The sequence below is a fragment of the Camelus bactrianus genome, chromosome 17 (genome assembly GCF_048773025.1).
Source record: "Camelus bactrianus isolate YW-2024 breed Bactrian camel chromosome 17, ASM4877302v1, whole genome shotgun sequence".
Classification (NCBI taxonomy): domain Eukaryota; kingdom Metazoa; phylum Chordata; class Mammalia; order Artiodactyla; family Camelidae; genus Camelus; species Camelus bactrianus.
Window position 1 is genome coordinate 27,658,465 of NC_133555.1, and position 20,127 is coordinate 27,678,591.

At 35.1% G+C, this 20,127-nt stretch overlaps 1 protein-coding gene across 33 annotated transcripts in view; it reads right to left on the reverse strand.

The window, feature by feature from the left end:
* Positions 1–20,127, reverse strand: part of SLMAP (sarcolemma associated protein) — a 121,842-nt gene that overhangs the window by 62,529 nt on the left and 39,186 nt on the right. For 22 of the 33 annotated variants that reach the window (XM_045505403.2, XM_045505404.2, XM_045505395.2 and 19 more), the window contains exon 2: positions 7,282–7,429. In XM_045505403.2, the coding sequence (XP_045361359.1) occupies positions 7,282–7,429 (148 nt within the window). Of the gene's footprint in view, positions 1–7,275; positions 7,430–20,127 lie in introns of all 33 variants that reach the window. The other 11 variants (XM_045505394.2, XM_045505385.2, XM_045505386.2 and 8 more) reach the window with 1 other exon arrangement.

Here is a 20,127-nt window from a genome sequence, read left to right on the forward strand (position 1 = left end):
TTTCACATATGATTTCTACAAGAAAGGTAGCATAAATGCTTTATTCTCTATCTTTTTTCAGAATGAGAAATGGGTTTCCTAAGTTCTTCCAAAGGTGACTAAACCTTTTCTTTTCTTTTTTAGTACCGTAAGTTTATAGATTTAAACATATTTGATATATTTCAATCCACTGCTGTTATTATTGTTTGATGCTCAAATTGTCTTATTGATCAGTCACAACTCCACATTAATTCCTGAGTCCTTCTAACAGAACTTCAGCAGTCTTAGCTTTACTGCTTTCTGGTACGACAAAATCTTACAAATTCAACTTGTACATTTCCTGCCTTGGACTCATAGTTAGCTATTTCTCCCAGAAATCCTGTTTCAACCTATTTATTTGATGAGAAGAATCTTTTCTCTAGGTATGTGGATTAATTTGCTACTTTAGTTCTCTAGCATACTTGGAGTGATATTGCTTGCTGGCTTTATTGTTTGACTAAGTTGTTCTCTGCCTTTACTGGTTGGCTCAGTATTCACTGAGAACCTGCTAGCTACAAAGCAGTATGCTGGGAGTGATGGGAAAACCAAGAGGACTATGACCAGGTCCTTGTCCTTGAGGAGATTTCAATTTAGTCTGCAGAGAGAACAAACTAGAAGTATCTAACATACAAACAAATGGGGAAAAAAAATTCACAAATGCTATAAAACACTATGGGAACTTGGAATGAACAAGGGCAGGGGAAGGATTTCTGAAGAGGGGGTAAAAAAAGGAATAGGATTTCAAAATCTGACATGGAAGGAAAGGCAGAGAAAATGGCATAAGCAAAGAAACAGAAAATGAGAAGGATGTGAGAGAGCTGTACATCTAAGGAGGACACTGCAGAAGACTGGAAAGAGGAGGTAAAGAATACACTTCAAGGCCCTTTAGGTGTCAGACCCCATGCCAAGCACACTATACATGTTAACTACTTATGACAAGCCATGTAAATAGTTATTTTTATGTCCTATTTTACAGATGTGGCAACTAAGGTCAAAGAAGCTAAAGTAACTGCCTTGAGATCACACCTTTGGCAAGTGGTAGCGCTAGGATTCAAAACAAATTTTTTCTCTATCTTACCTCTAAATAGTATTGTTTAACAGCTTAATATATATTGAGGGAAATAATGGGAAATAAAATCAAAAGGTTGAATGAATTGTGTCCACATTTTGAGGGCCTCAAATGTGCAATTAAGCATTTCAGACTTTATTCTGCAGTATGGCACAGCCACTTAAGCCTTCTAAAAGCAGGAGAATGACATAAACAAAGCTGTAACAGAAGAGTGTTCTGGAGGCAGTGGGTTGACAGAATATGGAGGCCAGAAGTGGAACGCTACTGTAACATGTTGGCATCTGGAAAATCAAGTAGTAGCAGGGAAAGGAAGCAAGTGGTCTACAATGACACAACTGTTAGGGTAAGAAAGAGGCAGGATTCAGAAAAGATACCAATATTCTGAGCTAGAATTTTTAGAGAATGATGGATTAATTTAAAAAAATGGGAAGTCAGCAGAATGCTCTAGTTTGAAGGGGGAAATTAAGCTTTGTACAGAGAAAGGCAACAGTAGGACATTCAAGAGGAAACATCCAAGCAAGCAGCTGGAAACACAGGTGTAGAGCCAGCAAGTAAGGATTCAGAGCAGACAATGTGTGAAGGGAAACCCAGGACTTGAGGATAAGGAAAAACACATAAAACAGTTGCCAGAAACTTAATAGGCCAGAGTTCTTAAACCAAATTGTCCAAAAGAACAATCCAAGGTTTTTAAAAAATAGGTATGTCCAGGGCCCACACCTAAGAAGTCTCCTTCTTAGGGCTGAAGAGTGGGATCCACACATCTATAGTTTTACAAAGCTGCAGGTAATTCTGCTGCACATCCTGGGTTGAGAATCTATTTTTAAAAGGAACAAAAGAAAGAACACAGTCATCATCAGGAAGATTCTCTTAGTCAATCTGGCAAATTTGGCACAGTCTGTACTGAATCAGCTTTGTGATTTTCCCTAGTAGCTGGAAAGCGGAAGTATGTAAAGCTTACGGTGAAAGTTTCCAAGAGCTAGAAACAAGCAAAAGAGCATAGCCAAAAGTCAAGGAGTAGTCTAAGAGTTGGTGATAGTACCTTTGAAATGGCCAGTGATGGGTTCCAAAGGACAGATGGGTAAAGAAGACTGGGGCTGAAGGTAATCAGAAAGAGCAGCAAACATGATGTCAAAATAAGATGGTTCAACTGACTGGCAAGCGTTTCAGTAATAATTAAAGCACCTGACCCTGAGCTAAGCACTTTATAGTCACTCTTTCAATGTTCACATTGAACATCATGTCACAGTATGAACAATGAATATTGTACCACAAACCTTGAGGTAATTAGTGGTATCATAAGTCCCATTTTATACGATGAGGACATTAAAGCTGAGAAAGGTTAAGGGGAGGTAATTAAGTCACAGCAGAATAAAAAGCGAAGTCGATAACAAGGTTGCTGATTCCCAATCCTCACATAAGCCTCTAGATTAGAAGGAAGGTTGTCAAAATCTTAGTCGATAAGATGGTAGAAAGAATTTTTGTACAATGGTGGATAAAGATTCATGAAAGATTTTAAAATTTATTCAACCGACATGTGCCAGGTTAAGAGTGGGAATTCTACAATGAAGACAGACATATTGCTGCTCTTGCACAGCTTACAGGCTAGTGAGGGAGGCAAACACATAAAGGGGATAAGTACAGTGTGTAACAGGGACATGGAAGGGAATCTTTTCCAGCCTAGAAAGGTTTTTAGGTGAAGAAAAAATTATGTGTGAGGCCTTAAAGGCCAGAAAAGGCAAGATCTATTGAGGGGAGTAAGAGTAATTCAGAGCAGTTGTAGCATAAGACAAAAAAAGAAGATACCACTGACCTTACTCATAACAGGCTCTATGTTCATAGGGACTTAACTGAGGAATATATATTGGTGAAGTGGACCTGGACTGATGAGCTAATTGGAGTTATATACGAAGTTTATAGAACTAAATGGTCCCAAGCTTTGCCTCAGAGGGTTAATACAATGTGTGACCCAGAAAACTCATGATGTTTGAGCAGTTTGTGAATTTGGGAACAGAGGAGTAGCCAGCAGTTAGCTTCCTCTCTTTCTCCCTCCAAACCTTCCTTTTTTTTTAAAGAAATCTATTAGAATGTCACCCTATTTGTTTGCAATAACATTTTATATCTATACAGCAGGTTATTAGTACAGTGCTGACCAGTGAGTCTTTTCCCAGGAGCCATACTATGTGGAAAGCCAAACATCAAAATCAGCTTATTTTGGAGAGCTTGGAATAGAAGAGACACTAATATGAACTGATATGTTCAATGACATAAGGCTCATACACATTTTTAACAAAAATCCTGATTTTATGTGTGTATGTATATACATATATATACATATATACATAAAACCATATATATGTATATACATACACACACACACACACATAAAAAACATTTTTATATGTTATATATTCTTTTTTGAAATTTCCTTTTACCCAGACATTATTTTATACAAATACATAAATGTCATATATTCTGGAGGGGTTTTATTGCAGTTTTGTTAGGTTCTCCCTTTTTAATTTGGCTCCCACTTCTCTTCTACTCCTCCTCTCTAATCATTCAACAGCGTGACTCACATTAATGACTAGTATGCATGCATTCTTCTATGTTTTCCCCCATGTTCATATAATCATCTACAACACATACATATATGTACATTTATAGGGGTTGATGAGACTTTTTTAAAATAATCAAATTATTAAAAGTAATTCTTTCCTAGCTCAACAATGCATCTTATGGAAATCCCTGCAGTTCATATAATCCTAATGTATTCTTTTTAAGAGCTGCATGAAGGGCAATTTAAAAATCATTCTTCCATTGTTTTTTGTACTGTGCACACTGATACAAAAAAATCCTTTCACAGATCCCCACAAACTAGTTTTGATTATCTCAAGTGTCTAATTTTATATCCTTATCATAAATGCTTTCAAAAGCATCACAGAGCATTGTTTCATATGAATTCATGCTTTATATAAATGGTATTACACCACATACATCCTTCTGTGATTTGCTTGAGATGTTTGAGATTTATCCTTATTGACATATGCAAATTTAGTTCACACATTTTTACAGCTGTGTAGTATTTGTTAATTTTTATTCTGCCTTAATTATAATTTTTGTTTTACTTAGTCTTTCTTTTCATCCTATTTATTTAGAATATTTATTAAGAATAACTCCTGAACTTGATCAAATGCCTTTTCAACATCTACTGGTTATACAGTTACACATTTTTTAGCTTAAGTTTGTGGATGATGTTGACAGATTTCCTCCAAACTGAGTCACCTTTGCATTCCTGGGGTAAATCCTACTTTGCTATTTATTCTTGCTTCATTTCTGAATTTAATTTATTAATACCTTAGCCAGAAATTTTCATCTATTCTCACAAATGAAATCAGTTAGTTTTTTTCTTTGTGCTTTATCTGTATCAGAATTTGGCATTAATGACAGGCTGTGGGCTTCTTTGGAGGATTTTGAGAGTGCTCCACCTTTACCTTTATTAGATTAGTTAAACAACATTGGACTTATCTGTCTTTTAAGAATATGATCAAATTTAGCTGTGAATACCTGTTTTTGGTCAGTCTTTAATAACTTTTTAAACCTCTTTTAAGGAAATCAATTTGAAAGTTTCCTACTCTTGGGATAGTTTTGCTAGAAAAACATTAATTTACTTCAGTTTTTTTTTTTTCTTTGCCATAGGCTGGCATGTAATAGTCTCTGAGAATTCTTTTAGTATATCCCAAATCTGTGTTTATGTCTCCTTTCTCATTGTCTTACATGTTTTTACTAGTATTTTTTAACTAATAAAGGAAGCAAGGCTTATGAATTACCTATTTTATTTTATTGTTTTGTTTTCTTTTTTTAAGAACCAGCATTTGGGCTTGTTTATCCCTTCTAGAGATTTTTGTTTATTTCATTAATTTCTGCTCTTTATTTCTTCTTCCTAACTTCTTTTTATTGTTGTTCTTTTTCTAATTTAAGTGCCAAGTTCTTTCGTTATTTGCCTTTTTCAAAACTGAAGGAATTTAAGATTATAAATTTTTATCTGAATAAAGGATTTACTTTATTTTGGTATGAAAGTTTCTTTTCCTTTCCACATAGTTTAAAATTCTCCTTTTGTTTTCTTCTTTGACCCAGGGGTTTTCTAGTAGTGTATAATTTCAATAAGCTTTTTAGGACAAAGTTTTCTGTAGCATAGGCTTAAACAGGTAATACTCAATTCATGACACATCTGTATCCCAAGAGCCTATGCATAATATAAATCAACTTCTTGAAGCCAATAAATACCAAAGGGAAACAACATTTTAATGATGAAGAAATTTTTCTTTACTTAATTTCCTTAAAGTTAACATAAAAGATAGCTAAATTTTCAAAAATGCCTGCAATAATCTGTTGCCAGAATAATACTGTATTAATAGTAACCCTGAATCTCAGAGTTGTCCTCCTAGCTTTCTACAGCATTTTCTAAAGAATGTCCCCCACAGCTAGACAGAGAAGAAGAGTGGGAAGGAGTTTGGAAAGAGCTACCTGCATTCTAGGATGGTCACTGCCTTGGAAATCTGTTAGCATATTAAAAGCTCTGAGAAGTCCTGTCTACCTTTGGTTAACTAAGCATTTCCTAAATGTATTTGGTTACTTCATTCTTCTATCACTTAACCCTTATTAATTCTCTTTGGGAAATGCAAGTCAAGAAAATAGACATTCCTTGGAGAAAAAGACACTGTAATCAAATTCTGTCTTCTCTGTGGGTTACTCACAGCTAGGGATCAGTAAATGTTTGCTGAATTACTTGTTAGCAGAGGAGGTGTGATATGGCAACAGCAGGTGTTAGAGTGTCCACTGCAGTTGTTCTCAGTATGGTCATACATAAGTTGAGCTCTTTTAGTAAGGAGTACTCAATATTTTGCATCAAAATACAAACTTTCTTTTTTCCTAAGATACTGGACCCACACAAATTCAAATACCAAAACCTAACACCCTGAGGAGGCCAACAAAACCCAGTAAAAATAACATTGCAGTTGCAGTGTGCAAACATATATGCACATATATACACACACACACACCATGATCATCACCACCCCCTGTGCAAAATGTCAAAGACTAATGACTTAGAGTATCACCAGATCAGAGTATGCTCAGAGAAACAAAATGAGAAACTTGCCAACTGGTTCCATTGTCCACATTGAACTTAAGAGAGTGGGCTGCATACTTCTGGTTCCTATTTACTTAATTTTATGATTATGCCATGTAATTTCATCGTCATAAAGTAAACAGTGAACTAGGTAGAACCAGGAAGCCTCAGAATTATAAAAATAAGGATAATCTACATTTATTTAGCTAGAGAATATCTAGTTTCAAAGACTGAGACATGAAATTTTATATTGGTGTTAGGTACTATTAGCTGCCTAAGAAGTCTGATTTTGTTTGGGGCAACAATAATGCATAACCAAAAGAAATAAATCATAGCTGATTTATGCCAATCATGGATCTCCTGCTCCCCTTTGCCAGGTAACTTCCTTCCCAGGCTCCTTTGTAGCAACAATTAAAGCTATGTTTTGTGACCTACCCATGTAGCCAGTGAGACAAAAGAAGGAATCTGCTGGAAGGAGTCTATGAAAGATTGTTCTTTCAAACATAAAAAGAGACAAAATGCCACACAAGAAGGCATTTTGTCCTCATTTCATCTTTTTTAGCCAAGGACACCAGTATGAGGAAAATAATGTCTGGGGCAGCAGCCATCACCCTTTGCCCCTGAGGCAACCAGCAAAAGCTTAAGAAACCAACATGTAAAGGATAATAAAATGGGAGAACAGTAAGACCTTGGATTCCTGATACCATCACTGAGCCAAATGAACAAAGTCTGGACCCACCTGCCTCCTGCCTATAAGTTAACAATAAATACTCTTAGTTTAAGCTCCTGCTGGTTGGCTGTAGTATCACTGCAGCCAACTGCTTCCTAACTGACACAGTGGTGCCCTACATTTTCATACTGTGATAAAGAGTGTAAATTATTTTACACTTCAGAATTTAAAATTTCAGAAAAACAACAGGAAAAGTAAGAGACAACTTTTTGCTGTATAAAATGCTGTATGTAATTGTTTTTACAAGCATGAAATTTTTTTGTAACATCAAACAATAGAATAAAAAATTAGACAAACTTAAAAAGACAAATAATAGGAAAAATCGATCCATACCCGTACCTTTCCGTGTATTCTCCGTCACATCTACCCCAAACTGGATTATGTCACCAGAAAGAATTTCACATGGTGGACTTTCTTCAGAGCCTCGACTCAATCTCTGGCTATTTATAAAGGTACCATTACTACTTTTAGTGTCTTGGAGATAAAACTGCAAAAAAAAAAAAAAAAAAAGCCAAAGATTAATAGCCATAATTCCAAATCTACTTTTTAAAAAAAGTACTTACAACTTAGCAAACCACTGCAGGTAGGTTTTTTTCCCCCATCAGTTCAAATCTTCAAATCGCTTATTTCAGCTAAGGTTCTCCTTCATTACATATGAAATTATAACCCTAAAACCAAGTGATTTAAAAATCCAGCTAGATAAAATGTTACAATCCCTTCAGGAAACAGTTTATAAGGTCCTCAAAATGTTAAATATAAAGTTAGCGTATGACCCTGCAATTCTACTCTGATGTGTACACTAAAGAGAACTGAAAACATGTGTCCTCACAAAAACTTGTACACAAATGTTCATAGCAACATTATTCATTATAGCTCAAATGTGAAAACAACCCAAATGCTCATCAACTGATGAATAAGGAAACAAATGTAGTATATCCATAAGATTTATACTATTTGGCAATAAAAAGAAATGAATACTGACTCATGCTACAACACGGATGAATTTTTAAAACATTATGTTAAGTATAAGAAGTCAGTCACAAAAGACATACATTATATAATTCCATTCATGTGAAATATCCAGAATAAGCAAATCCATAAAGACAAAAAGCACTTTGGTGGCTGCGAGGGGCTGAGGTGACAGGGCAGAGAGGGTGGGTGGGGTAGAGTGGAGAACAATTGCTGATAGGTATAAGGTTTCTTTTCAGGGTGATTAAAAGTTTCTAAAATTAGACAGTGGTGATGGTTGCATAAGTCTGTGAATATACTAAAAACCACTGAATTGTTCATTTCAAAAGAGCAAATTTTATGGTATATGAATTATATCTCAATAAAGTTGCTATTAAAAAAAAAAAGCCAGCTATACAAAATTCTAATTTTATCTTTTCATGTCACTCTGACTTTGTAATTCTGTTCCTAGGATGTCTGGGTTAAATCAATGCTGTTTATTCCACAGGCAAGGACAGTTGGTTTCAGGTAACACCTATAATTAATAGCTACCAGTTACCTAACATACTTGGTATCAGGACAAGCATATCTTCAGTAAATTCTTTGTGATAAATGGACTGGAGACACTAGAAACTAAAATACTGGAATCAACTAAGAAAGTATCACATCCTGGCCTTCTAAACTTGCCTTTCATCAGTTACATAATCTTCCCTCTTTAAAAAGGGAAGGTACAGCAGGAGGCACAGGAAATCTCCCTATGTATTACCTGCCTCTCCTAAAAGAAATTAGGAACATCTGGGATCACACACAGTAGACTTACTGGAAGAGAAAAACAAAACAAAACAAAAAAAAAGATTTACCTTTCTTTTTGCATTTTTCTATACTTTCTAGCCCTGCTTATTCTAACAACACATTTTCACTGAATTTCTTTCTAAGGAAGAAAGGAAAGAAGAAAATCTAATATTTATTAAAATACATGTTACGGCACCAGGTCTTCATTTAACCCTAACATTAAAACTAGATACAGGTATTATTTCCATTTATAAATGAGAAAAGTGGGGCATCGGCAAGTATCTTTCCAAAGGTCATAGAGATGTGGAATACAGAAGTTAGGACTTGTATAATAGAATTAAAAGAGACATCTTTTTTCACATTACCTCACACTGACCTTTACGTTATATTTATCCTTCACTCCTCCCACAAGCTCTCTTTCAAAATGAAACACAGCAAAAGAATAAGCAATTTGCAGAAAATATGAAAATGACATTTGTTTTCATTAATTCCTAGGTGACAATTTAAAGGTCACCAGGCTGTCTATAAATGACTTATTCTCCATCTATAATTCAAAAGAGACCAATTGGTACTTCGGCTAGCAGGTTGTATATTTAATTACAGACCATTAATAAAGAAAACTGTGTTGATATTTTACAAGTCCATCTGAAATTTTACAGGCCTTAACATTTTACACCAGGGAGATAAGCACAGGTGATATGGCCAAGTAGGAACACTTATTCTCAAAATTTTTCTACACTGGAACCTAATGTTACACTGTGTCAAGGAATTTATTTTTTATTTTTTAATAAATATATTCCATTGAAATGTGGCAACATATGAATTCTGGTTTGGTCATTTTCAGTTATATGTGCCTTGGCAAGCCAAATAAGGGAATTATATTAGATTTACAGTGGTTTTCAAACTTCAAATTCTGATCCATTAGTGCGTTACTAAGTCAATTTAGCAGGCTGTGACTAGAGTTTCTTTTTTTTAAACATTAAAGAGAACAGAAGAGAAATAAGAATGTATGAAATGAGATTCAGTACTGTTTAGCAGTTTTTGTTTCAAAAACAAAACCGTGTGTGTGTGTGTGTGTGTGTGTGTCTCAACACCTCATGTTTGTAGCTCTTACTCAAATTAAAAAAAATTGAGATCAATATTAACCCATCTTCTTCTTATTTGAACATGTCTGTATTACTATCCAAAGCACACCATAGTACTTTTGGTCTTCATTGAGCTTGAACATACCATTTACATTAGTTGCTCATTGTTCCTCTGCTCTCACCCTGCTAATGGCTTCCAAATACCTTGGAATAAAGTTCAAAGTTTTTACCATTACAGCCTATAAAGCCCCAGATGATCTGGCTCCTGGTTCCCACTCCAAACTCATTAACTCCCACTATTTCCCTCCTTCATCCCCCTCAGCCACACTACTCTCCACTCCACTCATGCCCCTAAGTCTATGCACTTGCATACAGCTAGACCACATTACTACTTCCCTGCAGAAATATTTTCATTGATTTAACCTGCCTTTGGTGTTTTGAAAGAGACATTAAAAATAATGTTTCCTCACTTCCTATGAAACAATCTGCCACTATTCAGTCTACATTGCGCAGAAGCTATTCTATTTACTATCAGGTTAGGTAGGTATAAAGTCACCTTGTTTCCAAGGAAGTGGAAAGTGACTGTGCTTGCAGTCCCTGGATGTGTTACCCATAGTATGTATGTTAGTTGGTTCTTTGTCACTTTCAACCCAGAAATAGCTTTCTCTCCTATGCTGATAAATCTTTTTCCAACCAGCCCTTTTTATTTTCCTTAAAAGAGATCATTTTTGACTACTTAAAAAAAAAAAATCCTGTTGAAGCTTTAACTATCTTTATTTCCTAGTAGTCTAAGGAATCCCCAAGCATCTGCAGTGTTTGTAATAGCCACCGGGCATTGACTTTGGTGCTGAACAGGTGTGTAAAAAACCCTGCATTTATAAAACCCTCTGTAACTTGTGGCCAAAGTTCAACTTTCACTGTTTTCAGGTTTTATCTTCAATTAACTCCCTCTTTCCCCCTGAATGAATGTTAAGCTCCCCAAAATCAGGCACTGACGATGATCCTTAAACTGAAAGGTTGTCCTTGCCCCATCAGTCACTTCCTTGTTTCTTGCTGATTACAATTACCTTCAATGACACAGGCACAACACTTCATAGGTTGCATACTTTACTCTTTGGCCTTCAGAAAGTTTCTGCTGTTCATTCCATAAACAAGCACATTTTACATCACTTTCAACTTTGCTACAGTCTGTAAATGCTTTCATTTACACTATAATGATAAACTGCTTCTTTCGAGGTTTTCTAGGTTGACAGGTTTTGCAATATCCATTCACCAATAGATTAATAACATTTCAACTAAAGCTTTAGAACAAAGCACAAACATAGTAGACATGCCAGAGGTCAGAGGCCAGAAATTCTAAGTCTATACAGGGGAGTTTTTAAAATGTGAATGTAGAATGGATTCTGGATTCTAGAAGGCAGATACAATATCATAGATATTTAATATACTTAAATCATCACCTAAAGTCAAAAAGAATGGCTAAGACAGCAAAACCAAAAGCCCATGGACATTTGAAAAAAAAAAAAGGGTGATAAAATATCCATATGAACCTCAAAATACCAGTGGGGAAAACCATCAACAGTCACAAGACCTGCATGAAGTCAGCATTTGTGCAGGAGAAAGCATATGGAATCAGTGGGGAATTTGAGGAACTTGTTGAGAACATCAGAATAGTCCCTAGGTATTAACTGGACAATATGATAGCCAGTTTGAAAAGAGAAATGGGAAAAGTTTAGCCCAATCTAATAACAAGTGAGTGTGAGGTAATTTCTGAAAAAGGCTGGAGCAGTCTGAGTCATATAAATTCTTAAAACTAACTTACCAACCAAAGCTGCCTTCCAGGATAGAGCTCCACACTGAGGGAAAGCTGCTGGGTGTGGAACCAAAACTGAGCAAGGCAGGTACAACAGAGACAAAGAAAGAAAAGACTCAGATAAAAGTAGAAAAAGGGAAAGGAAGTCATCATATTTGGAGGGCGGGGGGAGGTAATTAGGTTTATTTATTTATTTATTTTTAGAGGAGGTACTGGAGATTGAACCCAGGAACTCATGCATGTTAAGCATGTGCTCTAACACTTGAGCTAGATCCTCCCCACCTCCATCATATTTTTTTTAAAACATTTTACAAATACAACAGAAGAGGGAGCTCTGTGACATTAGAAAAGTTATCCTGAATCATAACCCCTTCTATAAATTCAGGAAAACAAATTTCACATAAAAATGAGCCACAGAAAAATAAGAAGGTCTCATCCCATACAGTTATTTTAAGAAAAAAGAAAATAAAGAGCAAAATAACATCCTTCCAGATAATGACAGACAGACCTGGGGAACAGATCGAAATCATACCATTTCAAAAGAATATAAAAGATATTAGGAAAATAATCCAAGACACAAAAGAGAAATATAAATCACAATTATAAAATTTTAGAAAAGGTGAAAAAACTCAGAGAGAAAATAGAAATAAAAGGGAAATCATTTAGAAATGAATACAAAATTAGAAGGACACAAGTAACTAAATACAACAAATAATGCCGTAAGGAAAATAAGAAATAAAAAGGAAGAAATTTCTTTTTAATCAAAAAGAAATGAAGAAAGTGAAATTAGCAAAATGGCGGAGTAGACAGCTCCAAATTCCCATCCCCATACAAACACTGAAAGAGAAGTAGAAATTGTCAGAACCAACTTTGTTAGAACTCTGGAAAACAAAGTTTTATAGCAACCACATGAACACTGAATCAAGAAAAAGGCAACTTAAAAATGGTAGGAAATCTTTGTTTCATCAGCCTGCATTCCGAGTGGGAGACCTTGCTACCCTGGTTCCAGCAAGAGCAGAACAGACCTAAACTGCAAATTATTGTGTCTATCTGTTCCAACCTGTCTATGGGCCCCCTGAACGGCTGACACAAGGCTCTCATCTCTGTTTAGCCTAACTCAGAGCTCATCCAAGCTGGAAAAGATTTATCCAAAGTAGCTCAACATAAGAAAGTTAAACAATGTAATATACCACATGATCATCTCAGTTAATGCAGAAAAGGTATCTGACAAAATACAACACCCTTTCATGATTAAAAAAAGAAAGAAAGAAAAAATACTCAGAAAGCTAGGATTAGAAGGGAAATTCCTCAACATGATAAAGGACATTTATGAAAAACCCACAACTAACATAATACTCAATGGCGAAAAACTGAAAGCTTTCTTCCTAAGATCAGGAACATGACAAGAGAGCCTGCTTTTCACCACTGCTACACAATACTGTACTGAAGTTCTAGCTGGGACACAAGAAAAAGAAATAAAAGGCAACAAATTGGGAAGGAAGAAGTAAACTATGTCTATTCACAAATGACAAGACTCTACATATAGAAAATCCCATAAAACCCACAAGAAAACTACTAGAGCTAATAAATGAATTCACCAAAGTTGCAGTTTACAAGATAAACACACAAAAATCAGTGGTGTAAAGTGTTCATCAACAGATGAATGGATAAATAAGTTGTGGTATACACACACACACACACACACACACACATATTACTCAGCCATAAAAAAAGAATGAAATAATGCCATTTGCAGCAATATGGATGAACCTAGAGATTATCATACTAAGTGAAGGAAGTCAGAGAAAGACAAATATCATATGATATCACTTATATGTGGAATCTAAAGAAAATGACACAAACGAACTTATTTACAAAACAGAAATAGGTTCGCAGACATAGAAAACAAAGTTATGGTTACCAAAGGGAAAAGAGGGATAAATTAGGAGTTTGGGATTAGCAGATACACACTACTATATACAAAACAGATAAACAAGGTCCTAGCACAGGAAACTATATTCAGTATCTTGTAACAACCTATAATGTAATATATATATATATAAAACTGATATAATGCTGTATACCAGAAACTAACACAACATTATTAATCAACTAGACTTCAATTTAAAAAAAAGTTGAGTTAACTCTAAAAAAAATTCAGTGGTGTGCATACATCAGTAATGAACAATTCAAAAAAGAAATTAAGAAAGCAATTCAATTTACAATAGCATCTAAATAAAATACCTAGGAATAAATTTAACCAAAGAGGTGAAAAACTTGTACACTGAAAACTACAAAATATTGCTGAAAGAAATTAAAGAAGACTTAAATACAGGTATACTTCATTTTAATGCACTTAGCTTTACTGTGCTTCACAGATACTTGGTGTTTTTACAAATTGAAGGTTTGCAGCAACCCTGGGTGGAACAAGTCTACTGGCACTATTTTCCCAACAACATGTTTTTTAATTAAGATGTATATGTTGTTTTTTAAGACATAATGCTATTGCACACTTAATAGCCTACATACAGTAAAAGTGTAAACGCAACTTTTATGTGTACTGGGAAACAAAAAATTCATATGACTTGCTTTATTATGGTATTTGCTTTACTATTGCAGTCTAGAACTGAACCCACAATATCTCCAAGGTATGCCTGTAAACAGAAAGATATCCTATGCTCATGGGCTGGAAGACTTAATAGTGTTAAGATGTCAATATTAATCAAAGTGATCTATAGATGCAATGCAATCCCTATCAAAATTCCAATAGCTTTTTTTTTTTTTTTTTTTGCAGAAATGAAAAAGTCAATCTGCAAATTCATCAAATGCAAGGGACCCTGAATAAACAAAACAATCTTGAAAGAGAAAAACAGCGTTGGAGGATGCATATTTCCTAAGTTCAAAACTTACTACAAAACTACAGTAATCAAAACAATGTGGTACTGGCATAAAGATAGACATAAGTGGAATAGAATTAAGAGTTCAGAAATAAACCCATACATCCACAGCAAACTGAGTTTTGACAAAGGTGCCAAATCCATCCAATAGGAAAATTACAGTTTCTTCAACAAATGGTGCTGGGACAACTGGATGACCACTTGGAAAGGAATGAAGTTGGTCCCCTACCTCACCCTATATACAAAAATTAATACAAAATGAATCAAAGCCTAAATATAAAAGTCAAAGCTGTAAAGTTCCTCTCAGCCATTATTTCTTCAAATAATTTTTTGCCCCTTTCTCACTCTTTTCTTCTAGGATTTCCATAATGCATATGTTGGTACATTTAATGGTGTCCCACAGATCCCTTAGGTACTGTTCATTTTAATTCATCTTTTCTTTCTGGTCCTCAGACAGTGTAATTTCAATTGCCCTATCTTCAAGTGTTTTTTATTCCTTCTTCCACTTGCTCAAATCTGTCAATGAAATCTTTCAACGAATTTTTATTTCAGCTATTATACTTTTTACAATTTCTGTCTCTCTACTGATTTTCCCCACTTGTTCCACTGACCTCCTGATTTCCTTTCATTCTTTGTCCATGGTTCCCTTCAGCATTTTGAGCATATTAAGAACAGTTAAGGTCTTTGTCTAATAAGTCCAATGTCAAGGCTTCCTCAGGGATGGCTTCTGTTAATTTTTTTTCCTGCAAATGGGCCATAATTTCCTGCTTCTTTCCACACTTTGCAATTTTTTGTTGAGAACTGAACATTTTTAATATTGCATATGATAACTATAGAAATCAAGTGCTCTCCTCTCCCTAGGGACTGTTGGTGTTACTTGATGAAAGCTGCAGTCATTTGTTTGTTTAGCGGCTTTTGCAAACAATTTTTGGCAAAGACTATATTCCCTGCGCGTTATCACTGAAGTCTCTGATCTGTTACCTCTATGGTTAGCCAGTGAGCTGACAGAGATTTCCTTAAATGTCAGGATCTAATAAGAAAAGGAAGGGTGTGTGTGGGGGGGGTGTCTCTTTAAATCCTCTTGGCAGATGCCAGAGCAGCCACTTTAGCCTGTGTGGTTTGAAATGGTCAGTCTCTGTGCCAGAGCCTCAGTAATCAAAAGCAGCCATAAAAATACACAATCCCAATTTTTGAAGGACAAGAAAGTCACACCACGAACAATGGACCCCCACCATATCCACCACTATCTGCCACAGGGTTAGGGGATGGAAGACGGTAGCCACTATGCAAAACATTGAAATTCATGGAAATTTACTAGCCTCTTCATTAAGCACTCCTTTGGATGTTGCAAGTGTCTGACTAGACTCCAGAATTCCAAAATATTTGCTTCAGACATTCATGCTAGCTTAATAGTTATCTTGGTGAAGGAACCAATTTTTGGATCTTTCTCTGTCATTTTTATGTCACTCTCACTAGCCATATTTCAACCTATAAACCTTTCCTTGGGCCAAACCAAAGAAGTCCCTAATCTATAATAATAGCTACCATTTACTGACTGCGAGCTACGTGTAGGCCCTTGTGATCCCCACAATAATTCTACCAAGTAGATATTACCATCTCCATTTTATAGATTAAGAAACTGAGGCTCAGGTATACTAAATAGATAGCCCTAGTCTCACAGCTGTTGCGGATTTGACACTGTTATTCCTTCAAAATTTCCACACTGCCTTCCTCCTCTCCAAACTTTTGAAATCCTACTTTGTTTATGAAGTTTTTGAAGCAACTAGAATAGGAAGAGCTAATTTCAACTAACTCCACAATTAAGGCAAATCATTTCATCTATAACACTTACTTGGCACCTGTCTGGAGATATTGCACATCTGGAAAATCAAATGCAGAGCAACTCTACACTGAGAATAAATTAAGAGAATATGAATTAAGTACCAAAACCCTGAGAGGCTGGTGAGAAATATAGTTAGGCATCGTCAGTTGCTAAGGAGGCACTGAAGAGTGAAGGTGGTGATCTGAATGAAAGGCAGGGAGGAGGAGATGGAGAAGGAACAGGTACATTCATATATAGTTAAGGCTCAGCCATAGAGGGTAACAAAAACCAGAGAAAGACATGGGGAAATGTAAAATAGAGTGAAGCTATAAAGAGAGGGCCTTGCACACTGCACTAAGGAGTTGAGATTTCTTAAGAGAGAAACCACTGCTGAAGGATTTGATGAAAATATTGTTTTAGAGAGACTATGCCAACAACTTTGATAATCTAGCAGCTGTGTGTAGGATGAACTGCAGTGGGAGTCACTAGAAATAGGGAGATCCACAATTTGTACGTTTTTGCCACCAACAATTTAGTTTTTCTTAGAGTACATAAACTCAGTTTATATGCATGTTCAATATGAATTTATTTGTTTATATAACTTTCCTGGCTTCCCGACTAGCAAAGCACCACATGTTTCAGAGGCTGGAATTTTTAAGTTGTGTACTAAAGAGGGAAGTATAAAGTTTTATTCATATGCTGTAGGAAAACACATAGAAAATGAAAATGTTCTCACCAAAATAAAATTTCACTTGTAAACTAGAATGAACTTATTGATATACTGCCTAAAGGTCTTACAAGTGTTATGAAATTTCCAGGATTTTTTCCATCTCCAAGTGACATTTCAGACACATTCATTGTAATTATTTCTTATGGAGCCAATTCACAAGAGAAAGCAAAATTATTTCTATCTCTCTACACATGAACAGAGATAAGATTATGAAGAACAGAAGTAGAGAAGGTGGGAAGGAGGATTTTTTTTTAATTTAATGGGAACATTACAAAACATACAAAGCACAGCTAGAATGATTACACCCTTCTTAAATATGCAAACAAATTATGACGATCCTTCACTGAGAATTCAAGACAAAGTAAATTAGATTTCTGAATCTCAGCAAGATACCAAACAAACATATCATCAGAACATTACAGTTCTGAGATGTGAGGCTACCAAAAGCCTAACCCAAATTCTAATTTGGAGGAGATTAATTTACTTCCTACATCCCAAAACTGACAGTTTGACAAGCAAATCTTGGTAATTTTCTCCTCTCATGATCTGTTAATCACAGCAAGATGCATTCAACTTTGTCTCTGAAGTGCCTACTTAGGTAATTAAAGAACAGATTAGTGATTCCAAACTCAAGACTTTTAGATCCGGAGATTTTAATTTCAATATTTAAAATAAATACATATTTATTAAAATGCCATATATTTTACCATATTCAAGGTACAAAAAAGGGATACTGTGATATTTTTAATACACAATACTCTGACTATCCTTTATAGGTCGTCATTTTCCTTATAAAACGTTAGCTTAAACCATCCTGAGATCAGCAGAAACAATAACAAAATAATTGCACCACCACTTTTTATCTCTGATAGTTAAAAACACTTACCCATAGAATAATTGTCTTGTTCGCCACAAAAGGAAATCATTGTGATCACATTTGTGGGTAATATAGAACAAGGTAACTATCTTTAAAGAATGTAGCCCTATATATTGTTTAAAATGGATACAATGTGCTTGATCTAAGGATAGTCGACACTGATTTATACAGTCACTAAGAAGTAGGGGAGAGGGAGAAACTAAACAAACTTTTTTCCATTAAAGATAGGCAAAATTCACAAAACAGGAATCTAGATCTTATTTAGGGAAAAAAAAAAAAAAAAAACCTGCCCACACATAAAACAATTTATCTGGCAAGCAAATTCAATGGATATGTTAAAAAATGCAAAGAGTACATCTGCCCCTCAAAAGAACATTCATCTTTCAAAATGCTATTAATAAAGCAATGAAAATAATTATGATGGCCTTTTCCATTCTTTAAGCACAACAACTCAGGTTGGCATATAATTTTAATGTTTAAAACACCTTGGTCTTTACTCATGTCTCCTCATTTTTAATGATAGTTAATTCTTCAAGAGACTTCTCTCCTCAAGGTTTTGACAATTCACACATCCACAGGTGAGTTCTTTAAAAATTATAATAATAATTGTACTTTCAAAGAGAAAAGCCACAAAGCCACTGAGAATTATAAGTAAATATATAGAAATAATAATGATGTAATTTATGAAACAATCATTTTGACTGAGATGGGAAATGATTATTGAGACAAAAGAAAATAAATCCCTTACAGGGTTGAGTATAGTGATGAGGCTCCCATTTTCCTGCCCCTACATGATTCAGATGTTCAAACATAGTCTATTCCCAATATTCCTTATGACATCCACTGCTTCTCAGGATGAGGAGATAATGCCTCCAATTAGGAGTCACTAATTCTTTTTTAAATTTTGAACTGAAATTTAACAACAGAAAGCACCACATTCAAATTCCACCTCTATTTATGGCTTAAACATTTTTCGGAGGGAAACTTTAAGGGCCAAGTTGAAGCCATTGTGAAGTTTTCTTTTAAAAGGATCGTTGATTTCTTTCACTACTTTGAAAAGCAAAATCACTTATATCCAGAATTCAGCAGAAATTTTAACCATAGAGCAAATCCAAACAAAGAAGAGTTAATTGTTCAACAGTGTCAAAAGGATACCATATAATTTACAATAATCACAAGTTTTCAAGTGCTTACTGTATGCTTGGATAAACCACTTTCCATGCTTTTTTTTTCCACTTATTTTTTTTAAAACAGTCCTGTGAGGTAGATGTTATTATCCCTATACCATAGATAAAGAAATAAGAACTAAAAGAGGTTAAATAACCTGCATAAGGGCCTCCCAAGCTAGAATTAATAAACTTTTTAATCTTAACCATTTTTCTATGCTATTTATATTTGTCTGGTCATTTCATCCCACTATTTCTAATGTTTCTACCAATCATCACGTGAAAGAGGAAAGATTCTGTTCATTTTATAGATCAGCAAATTGAGGCTGACACACAAGCCAAGTAACCTATCTATAGTCACAATAAAATAACAGCAATCAAGTCTTCTGACGCCAAATCATCAGGAAAGGTAACCTTTTAAAATTTCTTTTAAAAATGCATTCACTACCTTCTACCACCTACTTGACACACAATCCTGATACATTTGAGTTTTCCATCTTCCATGTCTGTGGCAGATTACTAAAAGGGAACAAGCATTTGCTTATGCCAGGGACTGTGCTAGGCATTTTACACACAAGACCTTATCTGAACCTCAGAATACTATCAGATAAGCAGTATCCCACATGAACAGACAGGGTAAGGGGTTAAATCACACACCCAAAGATTACATAGAAAGTAAAAATGGCAAACAAGGCCTATTAGACACCTCACAATTATAGCGAATCCCTTGATGATCAGGATAAGTGATACCCCTTTATCTCAGTGATATCCCTAGCCCTCAGCAAAATGCCTGCTGAATAGGCATCAAATAGGCGTTTTAAATAAATATTTCATGAGTGAGATATTTACAGCCCAGACTCCTTCCATCATTTACCCACCATTTCCTGAACACCTCCGGGCAGGAATTCAGCCATCTGCTACTACAAATAGAATGAAAAGGTGACTTTTCAAAGCCACTTAGAGCAAACGCAAAACTTAATAATAACAAATACTATCAGTAGAAATAATGTCAATATCCCCATAGGACATCAAATATATCACCAATTCCTACAAAT